Source organism: Martes martes, assembly GCF_963455335.1.
Source record: "Martes martes genome assembly, chromosome: 4".
NCBI classification, from domain to species: Eukaryota; Metazoa; Chordata; class Mammalia; order Carnivora; family Mustelidae; genus Martes; species Martes martes.
This window is the reverse complement of record NC_137891.1, coordinates 141,086,758-141,105,927: the sequence shown is the minus strand read 5'-3', so window position 1 is coordinate 141,105,927 and position 19,170 is coordinate 141,086,758. Positions and strand designations below refer to the sequence as shown.

At 34.9% G+C, this 19,170-nt stretch overlaps 1 protein-coding gene across 2 annotated transcripts in view; it reads right to left on the bottom strand.

Moving 5' to 3' along the window:
* The window catches only part of DOCK7 (dedicator of cytokinesis 7), a 220,360-nt gene that overhangs the window by 142,220 nt on the left and 58,970 nt on the right, over positions 1-19,170 (bottom strand). For both annotated transcript variants that reach the window (XM_080800321.1, XM_080800322.1), the window contains exons 10-14: positions 16,786-16,866; positions 14,221-14,386; positions 9,358-9,500; positions 5,074-5,167; positions 4,219-4,381 (exon numbers count right to left, since the gene is read on the bottom strand). In XM_080800321.1, coding sequence (XP_080656447.1) covers positions 4,219-4,381; positions 5,074-5,167; positions 9,358-9,500; positions 14,221-14,386; positions 16,786-16,866 — 647 coding nt within the window. The remainder of the gene's footprint in view (positions 1-4,218; positions 4,382-5,073; positions 5,168-9,357; positions 9,501-14,220; positions 14,387-16,785; positions 16,867-19,170) is intronic.

Sequence of the window (19,170 nt, the reverse complement as noted above, 5' to 3'; positions counted from 1 at the left end):
AATTAAATGCTATAGAGCACTAAATTAATGTTATCATATCAGCACATCACAGGCAAGTTTAGGACACCAGGGGTAAAAAAAAAAACAAAAAACAAAAAACAAAAATTCAAAAAAGCCTTCAAAGGAAATGATACCAACAAAGGATTAGCAATGAGAAGTACATTGGGCCACCTGAGGTGCCTGGATTGCTTAGTCCATTAAGGTTAAGCATCTGCCTTCAGCTCAAGTCATGATCTTAGGGTCCGGGGATTGAGCCTCCCACCCCCCCACCTCCCCGCATTGGGCTCTCTGCTCAGTCTGCTTCTCCCTCTCTGCCCCTCTGCCTCCCCGCTCATACTCACACCCTCCTTCTCTCTAACAAATAAAATCTTCTAAAAAAAAAAAAAAGTATTAGACCACTCGAAAATATCAGTTAAAGCCAGAAGACAGTTGTGTCATGTTTTCAAAATCCTGACAGAAAATAATTTACAACTTAGAATACTGTATCCAGCAAAATCAGTAATAAAGGTAAAATAAACACATTTTCAGATGCAGAAGTCTCAGAAAATTTACTCCCATACACCCTATGTCAAGAAGATATGAAGGTTGTCCGTAAAATGAGTAAAACAAGAAAGAAAACTATACAGGAAATAGGGACTCCATAGCAAAAGAAACTGCAAAGAGAACTTCCAGGATCATGGTAAACAGGCTCCAAGATGACAACTGTACAGTAGGCCTAGCAAGCCTCGGAAACTCCCTCAGCCACACTTAGAATCTAGTTTCAAGGGGAACTAAGGAAGCTGTGAGACAGGAAATGATTATCTGCTGTATTTTATTGTACTGCAAGAAGCTTTAGAGAATTTTAGAAGCTTTAGAGAATTAACACATAGAAAAGTAGGGAAACTAAATAATGTTAACTATTTCAGGAAAATAAAAAGCTATATAAATCAAAAACAGTAGGAATAAAATCATAGTACTCTACAGGGCTCCATTGCAAAAATAGTTACATAAGAATCACAAACATGTAAAAAAAATCAACACTTATTTAATGAAAAACTGGAATATAACTACGTATGGAACAGATGACAAGTATATGTATTTTTTTCTGGATTTATGCAAGTGCATGTATTTTTAGGAAGGAAGATGTAAGAGTTAAATCTTTGTCTTCTATAACAGTAAATAGATGTTTAAAATTAAACAAGAATCAAGAAATAGTAGCATGAATATGTTATTCAGGAAACAAGGAATAAAATACCAAAAGAAGGAGCAAAAGAGGTACCAGTGATTGACAGTGAAAATTAGACATCAAGGTAGGGAAAGGCTGGTAGGAGTAAGATGAAGAACTTCCATTTTTAATTTTAAGCCTACAGTACTTACACGAACTTTAAGTATATTCATACAATTCTTTTTAAAAACAGAAGTATGTAAATAACAAAAATAAGTAGGAAAATGAAAGAAAAGACCACTCGAAGTCCCCAGTTTCTATTTTCTTTATCTCTGAAAATAATCCAAGCGGAGACAAGACAGATAAACACAAGTTAGGGTTGCTCTGGATGAGATTCCTGTACTAGATAAGACGTACAGCTGATAACCTCAAAATAATTTCACACAAATTTTGGATTATATAATCACTTCTTTATTCCATGTGCTTGTAAGTACTTAAATATATAATTTATAGAAGAATAATTTCATAATATCTTATTTCTTTCAAAAGCAATATATATTTTCCTTAGCCTAACTTCTAGAACTTTACTTACACTAACTGCCAATTACATGCAGTGTTTTGTACTCTGTACACTCACAAGAGGAGGCAGGTATAATTATGACCTCACATTTTATTAATAAGAAAACTGAGTGGCCAATATATGAAGTAACTTGTCCTAAGACACCAAATAGTGCATAGTGGAGTCAGAAATCACACTCCTAACTCTATGACTCTAAATCCCACTCTCATACCATTGATATTTCTGAACTCAATGAAGAAATGTTTATTGTGTACAGCATCCTCTTCTAGATGCTGGAAATAAAGTGATAACGGAAACAAACAAGTCCCTGCCCTTTACAGTCATTACATTCTAATAAAAAAGACCCAAAAAAACCCATGATATAACTACATAATGTGATGCTAGACAATGATGAACTACAAAATGTGACGCTAAATAATGATGACGAAGAACTGGAGAGAAGTGGATCTTTTTAATGAGGGTAATGAGAGGGAGCCTCACAAGGCAATGACCTTTAAGCAGATATATGGCTGAATAATGAACCAAACCACATGAAGATCTAGGGGAAAACATGTCAGGCAAAGAGAAGAACAAATGGAAAAGCCTTAGGGAGAATGAAATTTTGTTTGTTCAAGGATGAGTAAAAAGGCCACTGAGGCTAAAGTGAAATGAGCAGAGTAGGATATGAAGTTAGATACAGGCAGGGGCCAGAGCATAGAGAGTCTTATAGACCGTTATAAAAAAAAGCATTTTTTTCCTGCTTATGATGGAAGTCACCAGAAGTTTTAGATGGAGGAATGAATGATCTGATTGAGAACATTTAAATATCTCTCTAGTGATAATGTTGAGAATTGACTTTGGAGGGGTTAAAGGAAGATGATCAAATCAGAAAGGTACAGAAAAATGTGAGATCAGAAGCTGTCCAATAGGCTAACATCTAGCCCCATGCAGCAACCGAGCAATTGAAATGTGGCTCATCTGACAATGAGATGGGCTTTAAAAGTAAAACACACACCTGATTTTGAAGACGTTTTGTAGGAAAGAAAAAAAGTAAAATATCTCAACAGTTTTTCATATTTAGTACACGTTGAAATGATAATATTTTAGGTGTATTAGGTTAAATAACATAAAATTAATTTCACTTGTTTCTTTTCATTTTTTTAATGCGGGAACTACAAAATTTTAAATTCCAAATGTAGTTTCCATTATATTTCTATTTGACAATGCTAATATAGATAGTGAGTTGCCGAGAGTTTTATAAGTGAAAGAGGGGTGCCTGGGTGGCTCAGTCATTAAGTGTCTGCCTTCGGCTCAGGTCATGATCCCAGCATCCTGGGATCGAACCCTGCGTTGGGCTTCCTGTTCAGCAAGAAGCCTGCTTCTCCCTCTCCTTATCCCCCTTCTCGTGTTCCCTTTCTCATTGTCTCTCTGTGAAATAAATAAATAAAATCTTGGGGGAAAAAAAAAAAAAAGTAGAGAAGGTAAGCAGTGCCTGGGGTGCCTAACCTCAGCTGGTTAAACATCTGATTTCAGCTCAGGTCATGATCTCAGGGTTGAGCCTTGCCTTGAGCACTGCATCGAGCCCTGCATGGAGCCCCATGAAGGGCTCTGTGCTCAGTGAGGAGTCTGCTTCTTGTCCTCTCCCTTTGCCTCTACCCCCATTGGCATGCACGTGCAAGCAGCAAACATGCCCTCTCTCAAATATATAAACAAAATCTTTGGACAAAGTAAGAACTATGGGATTTGGGATACATTCTGAAAGCACAGCCTATAAAACTTGTGTGAGGAGTAAATGTGAGGAGTAAGAAAAGGAGAGAAATCACTTTGATTCCAAAATTTTGGCCTTAGAAACTGGGTAACTTGGTGGTGAAATGTGCTAGGCTGGGGAAGGCTGGGCTGGAGTCTTACGTCTGAGCTGCCCTGCTGGCTATCCCAATGTCAAGTCACGGGCTAGGCATTCTCAAATAAAGGGGCTTCATTCATAAGGAGTATAAATAAAAGAACCCTTAGACTTATGGAGTGGTCAGCCTAGAAAGCCTATCCAACAGCCTCGCGTCAAGTATTCTGAGTAGTGGACCAGTAAACACTGTTGATTAGTTGTTCGACCACAGTGCAGCCACACAAATTTGGTTCTGTGGAATGCTAGACTCTGCTAATAACATCTGAGGAAATACAGTAACTGGGAGTTCAAATGTTTTAATCTCACAGCCCACAAACCACGGGGAAGTATACTTGACCTCGCCATCCCTTTACTTACTCTTAAAATGAAGGTAATACCTACCTCAAGCCGTGAGAATTATATAAAAGAATGTATGTAAGGTAATAAACATTAGACCTTTGACCTGGCACACAGTGTAAGTTTAATACATGACGACTATTAATAAAACCATAGACTAAGAAATGGATTACGTAACAAAGATACAAAGGATTTTTGGAGAGTTTCGTTCTAGTTCTACTTTAACGATAGAATATATAGTACCTAATTTCAGAAATCTCCAAAATTAAAATGTGTTACCTGTAAGTAGTGTTTGGAACATAGACATCCCTGGCGGGAAACTCCAAAATTTCTCTGGTAGGTCTAACCCTACTGTCTGGGTAAAGCTTCACTTGAAGCAGCTCTGGAGTTAGGCAATAATGGGGATTTTCAGGTGCAGGAGAAATGTCTATCTTCAGCTGAGCTGCATATAAAAACATATTGTAAGGACAATGTAAACGTAAGAAAAACTTCATGTAAAAATGTTCCTGGAAGGATTTAGACCCTATTTTTGCAAGAAGTCTAGAAATTACGATCTCAGACCTCTAAATTATTTCATTTTACCAAGTCTCAAACTTACAAATTACTGATACAGAAATAAATACATGTAAAATAATAAATGACTATCGAATGAATGAATGAGAAAAAAGAAGCAAAAGAAAAAAACAGAAGGAGGGATCTAGCATAGACTCAGCCAACATTCTGAAAGTTAAGTGATTTAATTTAAACTTTTTTACTCTGGAACAACAAACAAAACAGTTTTACTCTGGAATGGTTTGTTCTGATTATAATAGGAATTTGTTTCTGAATATTTACCATTCTACATACATTCCCTTTCCCCTAAAAAATAATTTTAAGCCATGATATTATTCATCATTCTCATTTCAGTACTCAAATTATCAAAAGTACTGAATCTTGTGTATACAAGAAAAAGTTAAAAAAAAAAAAAAGTAAAATATCAAGAAGAGAATAATGAGATAAAGAAGACTGACAGGCACTGGGCTAAGAAAGACATATGGGTTAGAGAAGTGAAAAAAGAAGTACATAATTATCAACAATATGACATATTAGTGATGATAAGGGTTGTAATAATGTCTAATCAAAAATTTAAAATACCTGTAATAGGTCTTAATCGCCGTAAAACAGAAGATGGCCTTCTCATATCAGCAAGAAATTTGTACAAATCTTCATCACTTAGGCGGTCTCCTTCCTGAGGAAAAAGTATTCAATAAAACAAATATAGTAGATTGAAAATAAATATATATTGCCTATTAATATTCCTACCCTCTTCTGTCAGGTTAGCCAGAAAGAAAAGTAAAATTAAATTAATATAATTATGATTAAAAATAATTATCCTAATTTGTTTTCTTCTTTTTATGCCTTTAAATTTTATTGAGTTACGATACTATTATCTACATTTTAATTTTATATATGTACTTATATATAGTCTTTACATATATATATAATTTTATATATTATATATATATACTTATATATAGTCCATTATTTATGTCTATAAGGTATTACAGAACACTCTAAAATGCAGAAAATCAATACAAGTTAGAGGTAGAGGAAAAGGAAAAAAGAAAAATAATAGACATAAAAGAAACATATATATATGACAGTCTTAAAAATTTCTTACGAGTTTTTGTCTTTTCAATTTTATATCACCAAATTTCTCAAATGCAGAATATACAGCATTAGCTAAATTTGAAAAAGAAAATAAGAAGCAACAAAAACTACACTTTTTTTCTGATTGCAAGTACTTTTTAAAAAATTTTTCATTTGAGTGTAGTTAACACAAATGTTACGTGAGTTTCAGATGTACCACACAGTGATTCAAGGCATTTATACGCTATGCTACACTCATCACAAGTGTAGCTATCATTTAGTACTATACAACACCATTTAAAATATCATTGACAGCACTCGTTAAGTAGTGCCTTTTAGTCCCATGACTCCATTCATTCCATAACTGGAAGCCTATATTTCCCACTCCCCTTCACCCATTTTGCCCATTCCCCAACCTTTCACTCCTCTGGCAACCATCAGTTTGTTCTCTGTATTTACACATCTGATTCTGCTTTTGTTTGTTTATACATTTACAGAAACTACTCTAAAGGAAAAGAATAATTACCCTGCTACTAAGACCAGAAAGAAAACTGGGACACAATCTCAATCAATGGGAAAAAAGACAAACAAACAAACAAAAAACCAAACCACACCTAATTAATACAAAATTTTCAATTAAATATTTTTTCTTACAAAATATTCTTACAAAATATTCTAAATATTTTTTCTTACAAAAGAATTTTATCAAGAAGTCAATCTTTGGGGGCACCTGGGTGGCTCAGTGGGTTAAAGCCTCTGCCTTCGGCTCAGGTCATGATCTCAGGGTCCTGGGATCGAGCCCCACATCGGGCTCTCTACTCAGCGGGGAGCCTGCTTCTCCCTCTCTCTCTGCCTACCTCTCTGCCTACCTCTCTGCCTACTTGTGATCTCTGTCAAATAAATAAATAAAATCTTTAAAAGAAAAAAAAGAGTCAATCTTTGGATTTTATTAATCCAAACCTCCTACACTTGATATCTTACTGTTTTTAAGCACTGTTCATATATTTCTTATTTTATATGTTAATGAACATATTTAACATTACTTTATTGCTGCGAGCTCATCTTGGGCCATATCCCATTCGTTCACTATTACATTCTAAACGGAGTAAAGAATTGATCTTCTTTTATCCCACTACTTAGAAATGTGATTTTTAATTTCCAAGTGATCCAAGATTTTTGTTAATACTTTAATAAACAGTTCTGAGTTTTATTAAGTCATGATTAGAGAATTTCATTTTACGAAGATTTTTTCCTGTGGTCTAATTACTGTAAATGTTCCATCAGTTGCTAAAACAGTATACACTCTCCTTCTGTCAGATCTTTAAATGGTCTTAACTGACAGTACATTCAGATTATCTCTACTTAATTATTTCTGTCTACTTAACCTGTTAAATTGATTCTATTATTGGCCTCCACTTTCCAGTCCCTGTATGCCTTTTGTTGGGTGAGACATAATTCCCACCCCCCGGGCTGGCCCTGTGACTTATCTTGGCCAATAAGCAAATGTGATGCAGAGACCTGATAAACATTTGCACAACTGAGTTTGGCCCTTCTGTTGAACTTCTGCCACTAGGATGAGAACATGACCAAGCCAGCCTGCTAGAGGATAAGAACAGAAGAGAGACATGGAAGACACCTGAGTCATGTCAGTCTTCCCAAGAGAAGTCAGTCTAGATCAAATAATCGAAGTCAGTCTAGATCAAATAATCGAAGTCAGTCTCTGAATGTGAATGAGCCTAGCTGACACCCCCTACTTTCACACTGCGTATTCACCACTGTATGCCAACTTATATACCTGTCAACAAATAAATTTCTTAAAACTAATGGGTGGGTTTAATTTTGTTTTTATATCTCCATGTACTTTAAATAAGTTTGACTTGACAGTTTCAAATCTGTACATAAGCACCGCTGATTATTACATCCCAATCATGGTTAGTAATCTCTCATCAACTTAAAAAAGAACTACCTTCTGTATCTCATTTAGGAGAAACTTATACCTTGAATTCTACTATATTAAAATTATAATCTCTGCTTTTTACTTAATTTGCATTTGTCTGGTGCATAGTATCCTAGCTATTTAAAAATACTTCTAAAAATTATACATGCTAATAATTTTTTAAAATACACTGTACAAAGTATAAATGCTTTCCATTAAAATAAACAAACAAATAAATGCTTTCTATTGTTGATGTTTCCAATCATCGTTCATTTGAAGTTTTCACAATCACTTTGTGCTATCTTCCAGCTACCAGTCTCCAACATAGTATCCAGTACGTGGTGAATGCTCAAAAACTATTTGCTGGATAAATAGGTAGGTGGGTGTACTGATACTCAGTACATGCTGAACACTCAGAAACTATTTGTTGGATCAATAGGTAGGTGGGTGGATGGATGACTTGTTGATTTAAGGTTACAATACCAGTTCAATAATAAAGTAGGCTGAAGAAATGAAAAAAGAACTGGGAAATAGTGTAGAAGTGATATAGTTCTTGAAGAAGTAGAAAGAGAGAAAAATGTCATAGCTGCAAGGCTGAGTCACTGTATCACGTAAATCTACTGCCCAGTTCCTGTAGCTTTATTTGGCCTATCACTTCATCCAAATAACACTGTGGCCTTTTCTAGACTCTTTCTTGTTCTATTGCCCATAATAAAAAGACCCTTACCACTTTAGACAATTCTCAGCTACTTTACTCTTTCAAGTTATAAGATGTCAGTAGGCCAGGATTTCCTCCTCTTATTTAGAATAAGACCTCAAAAGAAGGAATTCTTGGACAATATTTAGCACTTCCCCCTCTTCTGTTCCAAAACATATACATGGTACCAATTCATTTTGTATCAAAACCCAGCATGGACATGCATACGTGCATGTACTCATGCAAAAATTAGGGAGAAAAAAAGCTCACTGAAGGAACATTTAACCTCGCTATGTGCAATGCACTATTACTTTTCTATTCTACTGTGTTTATTTGTTTTTAACCTGAGTATTATCTACTACATTTCCGTTACTGTTAATGATCATGACCAGCATTTGAAAACTCCTGATTTGATTCATGATTTAAAGTACAGAGAACATATTTGAAAAGAATAAAATATCTTTGATGAAGAACTTCTTGGACCTATAAATGCACCTATAAAAATAATGTTGATTACATTTTAGCACAAAAATGCACTACAAAGGCCTGAAAGTCCTATTTCATATACCATTGATGTGGTAAATTCAACCAAAAAAAAACTTGGATGAGGAAGAGAGATACAACCACACAATCACTGACTAAAAAAATTCATATACTATAAATGTTTAAAAGTTAAAATATGGGTGCCTGGGTGGCTCAGTGGGTTAAGCCACTGCCTTCGGCTCAGGTCATGATCTCAGGGTCCTGGGATTGAGCCCCACATCGGGCTCTCTGCTCAGCAGGGAGCCTGCTTCCCTCCCTCTCTCTCTCTCTCTGCCTGCCTCTCTGTCTACTGTGATCTCTCTCTGTCAAATAAATAAATAAAATCTTTAAAAAAATAAATAAAATTAAATAAAAGTTAAAATATTACAATTAAGAAATAGAATATAAATGTGGAGGATAGATTTTGATGCATTATTACTATAACAGTTAAATAAATATAATTATACAACAGGCATAAGATTCTTTTATTCTAATACTTCTTATCCTTAAAAGTTTTTTTAAATTTCTCAAAATCACAAACACTGTATGCGCATGTACAATTACAATTTTTCTGAAAATAAAAAAATTTCACATACAAATAGCCCCCTAGATTTCCTACATGACAGAATAATACCTGCTTAAAAAAATTTGTCACTGTGAGAGTAGCAGGTCGAAAGCTGGTCAGGTTACAAGCGTCATCTCCACTTGTTGTCCTTTCGAGTGATCGTCTGCCAACAATACTAGAATTCCTCCTCTCTGACCAAGACCCTTTTCGTTCTACCAAAGGGGGAAAAAAAGCATGATATTCATTTTCATAATATTTAAAACTTGTTTTAAAGAAGCTTTCCAAACACAGGGGGGAAATCATTAAAGTTGAAAATTCAGCGTATTGATTGTAGTAGGAGCTTCACTTCTGGAGAGGCGCCTGGGTCAGCTAAACATCTGACTCTTGGTTTTGGTTCAGGTCATGATCTCAGGTTTGTGACACTGAGACCTGCGTCAGGCTCCACTCAGCGCAGAGTCTGCTTAAGACTATCTCTCCCTCTCCCCTGTGCTCACTCACTCTCTCTCAAATAAATAGAGCTTTAAAAAAAAAAAAGAACTTCACTTCTGGAGAGATCAGTAAGAAAGCACTATACCTAAATCTTCTGCTTCTCTTTTTAAAATTTCTCTAGTGTAAAAAAAGTCTCTACTATGCTACAATTATGCATATAACCAAAGATGAGCCATGATGAGCAGCTACAGAGGAACTATGTATTTGCTGGGAAATATTCACATGATAAAAATTTTAGTAACCATGTAATAGTCCATAACTTGAATTTGAATTCAAAACAGAATTTTAATTCCAAGTCCTTGCACAATAACACCATTATTCAAAACCAAATGAACAGCTATGTTGCAGATCAACAAGGAAACAGAAGACTTTAAACAAACTAGACATAACAGACATCTATACAACATATCAGCAAGGAAAAGCAGAATATATGCCCTTCTCAAGTGCACACAGGACATTCTCCAAGGCAGACTAAGCCATAAGACAAAATACAATAAATTCAAAAGGTCTGAAATTACACAAAATATGTTCTCCAACAATAGTGAAATCAAACTATAAATCAGTAACAGAAGAAAATCTGGGAAACTCATAAACATGTAGAAGTTACCACAAACTCTCAAATAACCAATGGGTCAAAGAGGAAATAACAAGGGAAATCAGGAAATAGTTAAGATGTATGAAAATGAAAACACAATATCCTAAGACATATGGGATATCACTAACTGCTCAGAGGAAAGTTTGTATCTATAAATGTCTATATTAAAAAAAAGAAGAAGAAAGCTCTCAAATCAGTAATTTAACCCTACATTTTAAGAAACAAGAAAAAAGGAAAACTAAGACCAAAGCAAACATGAGAAAGGACTCAAAAAAAAAAAAAAAAAAAAAAAAACAACAGCTGAGGGACGCCTGGGTGGCTCAGTCAGTTAAGCATCTGCCTTCAGCTCAGGTCATGATATGGGGTCCTAGGATCGATCAGGTTCCCTGCTCTGTGGACAGTCTGCTTCTCCCTCTGCCCCTCCCCCTGCTTGTGCTCTCTCGCCCTCTCTCTGTTGAATAAAAAAAATAAGATCCTAAAAAAAAAATGACAACAGCTGAATGGCGATAAATGAAATAGAAACTAGAAACACATCAATGAAACCAAAAACTGGATCTTCAAAAAGAAAATTTTAAAAACGTTAGCTAAATGGATAATTAAAAAAATAGGAAAGGCACACATTACTAAAATCAGGAATGAATGAGGAGACATCATTACAGCTCTTAGAAAGAAAAGGGATTATATTACAATATTATGAATAACTGTAAGTCAACAATAAGATAACTTACACAACATGAACCAACTTTTAGAAAGAAACACTGAAACTGATTAAAGGTAAAACAGAAAATATAAAAAGATCTAATTAGTTCAGAAAAAATTTACCACAAAAAGACAGAGCCAAGATGGCTTCACTAGTGAATTCTTCCAATTTTTAAAAAACCAAATACCAATCCTTCACAAAACCCTCCAAAAACCAAAGCAGTAATTCACAACTCATTCTGTGAGGACAGTGTTACTTTAATACCAAAACAGACAGAGATGTCACAAGAAAGAAAAACTGCAGGCCAATATCCCTTATAAATATAGAAGAAAAATATTAAACAAAATATTGAGAAACATATTCTAACATCTACAAAAAACTTGCATACCATGACCAAGTGGGATTTCTCCCAGAAATGTAAGATTAGTTTAACACCCAAAACCCAATCAAATAATGCAATACACCTCTACTTAAAGAATAGAAGACAAAAACCATACAAATCAACCCAAAGGCAGAAAAAGCATTTAACAAAATCCAACATTCTTTCATGATAAAAACACTCAAAAAGTCAGGCATAGAACAGAATTTCACCAATCTACTAAATTATATCTATAAAAAACCTACAGCAAATATCATACTTGATAATAAAAGACTGAATGCATTCCCCCACAAGGTCAGGAACAAGAAGAGGATATCCAGTCTTCCCACTTTAATATTGTATAGGAGGTTTTAGTTAAGATCATTAAAAAAGAAAAAAGAAATAAAAGACATCCAGATTGAAAAGGAAATAGTAAACATTTTTGTTATTTGCGGATGACATGATCTTATATAGAGAAAATCCTAAAGAATCCAGGAAAGAAAAAAAACCTAATTAATAAACATGTTCAAATAGTTTCAAAGTACAAGATCAATATTCAAGTCAATCAGTATTCAAGTCAATATTCTATACACAAGAAATGAACATTCTAAAAATGAAATTAAGAAAACACTTCCATTTAAAACAGCATAAAAAACTGTAAAATATTTGGGTATCCATTTAACAGAAAAAGGACAAGACTTGTACACTGAAAACTATAAAATGTTGGAAAAAATGTTAAGATCTAAATAAATGGAAAAACATTCCATGAACTGGAAGACTTAATATTCCCCAAACTGATTTACAGACTCAATGTAATGCCTATCAAACTTCCAGCTGCCTTTGCACAGAAATCAACAGTTGATCCTAAACTTCATATGACACTACAAGGGTCCAAAATAGGCACACACACAAAAAATCTTTAAAAAAGATAATAAAGTTGGAGGGCCACTCTCTCCACTTTCAAAAAGTACTGCAAAGCTAAAATAATCAAGATGGAATAGTATTACCATAAGCTTAGACATATAAATCAATTGAATAGAATTGAGAGTCCAGAATTAAACCCACATATCTATCAAGAACTGATTTTTAACAAGAATAGCAAGACCACTTGCTGGAGAAAGAACAGTCTTAGCAAATGGGTGTTGGGACAACTCATTACCTACATAAAAAGAATAATGTTGGACCTCTACTTCTTACCATGTATAAGTAACTTGAAATGAATTATACCCAAATGTAAGAGTTCTACCTTTAAACTCTTAGACAAAACATACAGGTAGATCTTTCTGATATTGGGTTAGGTAATGCTTTCTTAGATATAACTCCAAAAGCACAAGCAACAAAAGAACAGAGAAATGGAAATTCATCAAAATTTAAAATATCTGTGCTGCAGACAATACCATCAAAAAAAATAAAAAATAAAAAAAAGTAAAAAAAAGCAACAACAACAACAAAAAAACTCCACAGTCTGGGAGAAAATGTCTGCAAGTCCTTAATTAGAGAAAAGATTTGTATCCAGAATACCTAAAGAATTCTTACAACTCTATGACAAGAATACAAAAGAGCCACATAAAAAATGAGCATCCACTAGATAACAAGACAAAACAAACATTTAAAAAAATGGGCAATGGATATGACTACATCTTTCTCCAAAGAAAATATACAAATAGCCAGTGCAAAAAATCAGTTAATAGTTAATGACTCAAGGTCATTAACTATCAAGGAAAGGCAAATCTAAACTACAATGACAAACCTCTTTACTTGCACTAGGATGGCTGCAATCAAAGGGCCAGATAATAAAAGTGTTGGTAAAGATATGGAGAAATTGGAGCCTTCACACACTGCTAGTAGAATTTTTAATGGTGCAGAAACATTGGAAAACAGCCTGGCAGTTCATCACAAGGTGAAATACATGGGCGCCTGGGTGGCTCAGTGGGTTAAAGGCTCTGCCTTCGGCTCAGGTCATGATCCCAGGGTCCTGGGATTGAGCCCCACATGGGGCTCTCTGCCCAGCAGGGAGCCTGCCTCCCTGCCTCCACTGCCTGCCTCTCCGCCTACTTGTGATCTCTGTCTGTCAAATAAATAAAATCTTAAAAAAAAAAAAAAAGGTGAAATACAGAATTATCATTTGATCCAACAATTTTTAGTATATAAAGAAATGAAAACATATGTCCACACAAAAGCTTGTACATGAACTTTAACTGCAGCATTATTCATATTAAACAAAAAGTATAAACATACAAACAACCCAAATGTCCATCAACGGATGAATGGATTAATAAAATGCAGTATATCCACATGATGCACTATTATTTGGCAATAAAAAGAAATTAAATACTGATACATGCTACAACACAGATGAACTTTTAAAACATTATGCTACATGAAAGGAACTAGTCATGCAAAGACTACATATTTATAATTGTACTGATATGAAATGTCCAGCATAAGCATATCCATACAGAGTAAGGAGTTCTCAAGTTATTTAGGGTTGGGTTTGGGGACTGGGAGAGAATGGAGTTACTGCTAATGAGTACAAAAGTGTTCCAAAATTAGACTGTGGTGATGGTTGCAGAACCTTGTGAATATATAAAAAAAAAATGAATTATATACTTTAAATGGGTGAATTGTGTGGTATATAAAGTACATCTCAATAAAACCGTGGGGAGAAAAAGCCAAAAAAGAAAACCCTTTTATGCTTCAGAACACTGCAAGGTCTACAAATAAAACAAGCCTATATAGAAAAAAGAAAAAATTATACATTTAGGAATATTTTATATAAAACACTCTTACCTCCAGTGCTTATTTCCACCTCTGTAGAATCTCTTTCCAAACTCCCTGCACTGCTAACAATATTCATTAAATGGATTGCAGTCCAAGCAAAAGGCATGCGATATTTCCCAAGTCTTTGACAAAACTGATCGGCTTGACTTCTCAGCTTCTCCAATTTTTCCTTATTCTGCAAAACAAAACTTTATACATTATATAATTATGCTCAAAAGAAATGAATTAAAGACTACTTCATAATACATAAAAAGACGGGGTAAGAATTCTCCATTCTCAACAAAAATGGAAAAATAGGGGTGCCTGGGTGGCTCAGTAAGTTAAGAATCTCCCTTCAGCTCAGGTTATGAACCCAGGATCCTAGGATTTAGCCCCACTGTGGGCTCCCTGCTCAGTGCGGAGTCTATTTCTCCCTTTCTCTGCCCCTGCTCAAGTGCTGTCTCTCTTGCTCACTCTCTCTCAAATAAATAAAACCTTCTTTATAAAAAGATGGAAAAATAATTTATACCTTTCAGAGGTATACACTATTTATCTTAACCACTGAATAATTTTGACCCGTTCTATAAATGTATATGTAGAGTAAGTCTTAAATTTCTCTTTGTGATTATCTCACCTTGTTCCTAGGAGAGAAAGGAGAGCAAGTGCCAAATATGTTTATGTATTACAAGTACCATTTTATGAAAAGAAGTATAACCATGTTCTACTCAGTAACTGCTACTATAAAATAATTCAAGGTTATGGACTTACTAAATTTTTATTATTATGAAAAAGATGGAAGCAGTTGAGCCATTTGGAACTAATCCTTAATTTATGGAAAGAAAAGGAGTAAGGTATGGTGAGACTGGGGAGCACAGATAGGCTAATAAGCCAAGAATTTTAATAAAAGAAGCAAAGGAAAAATTATTACAAAGGGACCAAACCCCAGAAACAAATTGATGGTCCAAACAGTATGTGCCTATCAGGAAGATATCCTGAAGCTGGCCCAACTTTTAGACTGTCCCTGACACAAACACTAAGGGGGCCTGTGATAGCCAACCAATGGTCTAAGAGTAAAAACGTACACCAAATCTCTTATATGCTCTTTCCATACAGCATGTATACTCTACCATAGTCCTTGAGACTCAGGTCTGGAAAAAGAGGGAAGGATAACTAAATGGTAACACTGTTTCTTCCTATCTATTATACCTCCAAAATAGAATCTTGCTGTAGAGACGAGATATCAAGTGTACTTGATTCTATCAGCTTATATACATATGTAATAGGGTGCTATTATAACTATGAGCTCCATAAAATAGAAAATTAAATTTAAAAAATGACAACCTGGGGAAAGCCAGCATACATTAACCCTGATTTCAACCAGCTAGCCCGGGATAAGAGAACATTATCATGTACCCAGGTCAACCTTGATTAGCAGAAAAGTCTCAGTTCTTATTATAAATTTCACTGATAGAAAGCAAAGCATATTTTAGATTTTGGTAATTTGTCCAGTATTCCTCAGGCATACTCTCCAGGCTATTCCAACTATTAAATCATGTGGTCAAAGATCTAAGATCATCTGTTATTCTTTTTTTTATTATTATTACTTAAGAGATTTTATTTATTTATTGGAGACAGACAGAGAGACAGAGAGAACAGGAGCCAAGAGAAGGAAAAGCAGGCTCCCCGTTGAGCAAGGAGCCCAATGTGGGACTTGATCCCAGGACTCTCAGGATCATGACTTGAGCCAAAGGCAGACGCTTAACTGTCTGAGCCACCCAGGCGCCCATCATCTGTTATTCTTGTAGCTAATTCAGGGTATCCGAAATTTGGTACCAACTTTAATATAAATTACTCGTTTTATAAATTGATCCAAATTCTACAACATAGTGGTCTGATGGCAAAACAAATTGTATTTTCTATTTTTACCATATTCCTTAATTGTCTGCAACTAGACAGAGCTCCAGAATACTGGTGTCTTGCTATGAAAAGTTTTACTATCAATACCACTATTTTATAAAAATATCACTACTTTTGAAAATTTTCATTATTTAGGAATTAAACTATATTAACTTCATTCTCTCCAAGAAAAAAAAAAACCATAAAGAGTAAATTAGTTTGCAGGTAACAGAGATTTTAAATAACAACACAGCATAAGGGTACCTGGTGGCTCAGTTGATTAAGTATCTGACTCTGGATTTCAGCTCAGGTCATGATCTCAGGGTTGTGAGACTGAGCCCACATTGGTTCCATACTGGGCATAAAGCCTGCTTAAGATTCTCTCACACCATTTGTCCCTAGCCAACCCCCCTCTAAGACCAAAAATAAATAATAATAACAATAATAACAACAACAACAACAACAGTATATGACATAAGCTAGGTGACAAGGAAATAAAGAAGAAAGTAAAAAAGTGGGTAGGCCAAAGAAAATGATGAATTAGTAGTGAAATTCCTTAATATGCTTTGTATAGTATTCTCCCAAATAACAACTTGGGAAATCTGAGGATGTTTAGGGTTGGACTCAGGAGATTTGGGGGAAATGGGGAAGGACTATATGACAATAAAGGTGGGAAAAATGAGATGCATGATAGTCTACCTTTGTGGCATCTGCTTCTTTGAAAATCATGTATGGCTCTGCACACTCTCCGATGTCACCCTGCTGTAGGACTTTTTCTAGCTGTCAAAGAAAAAAAAGTAAAGACTAATTAAGCAAAAAAAAAAGAAAAAAGAAAAAAGAAAAAAGAAAGGGAAATAAAAAGAAAAGAGGGGGAAAAAAAAGCAATCAGCCTGGAATGCAAGGATGGTTCAATATAAGAAAATCAATCAACATAATGCACTACACTAACAGAATGACAGAAAAAAAAAACACACGATCATCGCAGTTGATAAAAAAAAAATAATTGGGCAAAATCCAACAACCTTTCACACTAGGAATACTCAACAAACTAGCAATACAAGAAAGCTACCTCAACATAATAAAGGCCATATATGGAAACACCACAGCTAAAATGATACTCAATGGTGAAGTTGTTCCTCTTACATCAGGAGCAAGATAAGGATGCTCACTTTTGCCAATTCAATTCAACAAAATACTGGAAGTCTAAGCCAGAAAATAAGGAAGAAAAAGAGGGAAAAAATGAGTCCAAATTTGAAAGGAAAAGTAAAATTGTCCCTGTTTACAGATATGATCCTTTGTTCAGAAAATCCTAATATTACACACACACACACAAATGGTTGAACTAACAAATACAGCAAAGCTGGAGGATACAAAATCAAAACACAAAAACCATTTGTATCTCTATACACTAATAAGGAACAATTCAAGAAGGAAATTAACAATTTCATTTACAATAATATCAAAAGGAAAAAAATACAAGTATCTCCCACTTTTAGGAAGCTTACATTATTCCACTCTGCTTTTACAGAAGACCTGTATTAATAGTTGCTTTTGCTAACTGAAAGAGTTTCACTTCTATAAAAAAAGGCAAAAAGTAAAAATAACATTCAACATTTGCTTTACAGTTGCCAGATATACAGGCAGCACACACCCCGACGAGCAAGAGTGGGGCTTTCCAGCTCCCTCCCTGGACACTCCACTCAGCATCTCAGCATCAAGCTGCCATAGCTTTGAACTGTGTCAGTGAGTATCTGTGCTTTATCTCCATTTATTTTGTGCATCTGTGGGCAAGATATTTCTAAAGGTATCAGGAAAGCGTGAGAGAGGTTATTTTTTGGGCCAAATAAGGATGAGTAAATCATTTTAATCATGCAAAGGAGTATGACATGACAACATACATAAAAGAACAAATTAATGCTGCACATAATATGGAGGACTCTCCTGGACATTATATTGAGTGAAAAGCCAGACACAAAAGCCTGTGTATGATACGATTCCTTTCACGTGAACTTCAAGAAGAAAAGCCAGCAATGGTGACAGAAGTTAGAATACTAGTTATCTGGTGGAAGGGCAGGGGTAGTCACTAGAAAGAGAAACACAAGAACCCTCCAGAGTAATGAGGTAACAGAAATACCGTATGTCTTGAGCTGAGGAGTGATTATACAGATGAATACATGTGGAAGAATTTACCTAATTGTTTACTCCAGACTTGTATATTACAAGGATCTTACTGTAAATAGTTTATATCTCAGTATTTAAAAAAAAAAACTGATAAGTAGCAAGTGTAACTAACTGAAACTTATTCACTGCTGGTGGGAATGCAATTATCACAGACACTTTGGAAATCCATTCGACAGCATCTACCAAAGCCGACATACAAATATTCTATGACTTGGCAATTCTATTCCCAAGAATAAACTAAACAGAAATGAATACGTGTCTTTCCTCATGAAATGCAAATGTTTACAGAATTACTGATAAAAACCACAAAATTAAATTAACCAAAATGTCTATCACCAGTAAAGAGAATTATGATATAGTCATATAATACTATATAGCAATGTAAATGAATTTTAAAACTGGGGCACAGGGCGCCTGGGGGACTCAGCTGGCTAGGCATCAGACTCTTGGTTTCCATTGGGTCATGATCTTGAGGTTGTTGGATCAAGCCCCGTGTTGGGCTCCACCTTCAGTGAAGTATCTGCTTGGGATTCCCTCTCTCTCTCCCTTTGTTCCTTCTGCAACTCTCACATACACACTCTCTCCCTCTCTCTAAAATAAATAAAATCTTTTAAAAAATAAAAATTGATGCACAGAGCAGTAAGATTAATCACACAATCAAGAAGCAAGTCACAAAATAAACATACTCTTGGATCCTATTAACACAGTGTTCAAAAACAAGCGAATACTTTTGGGGGAGAAGAAAAGGAGTAGTGAACAATATATGGGCTGTTTCTGGGATTCTGGTTAACATTTTGTTTCTTAACCTGGGTGGGTGGTAACATAATGTATTTATTTGGGGATAGTTCATTAAGCCATACATTTATGACTTTTATCATACTTCATTAAAAATTTTAATTAAAA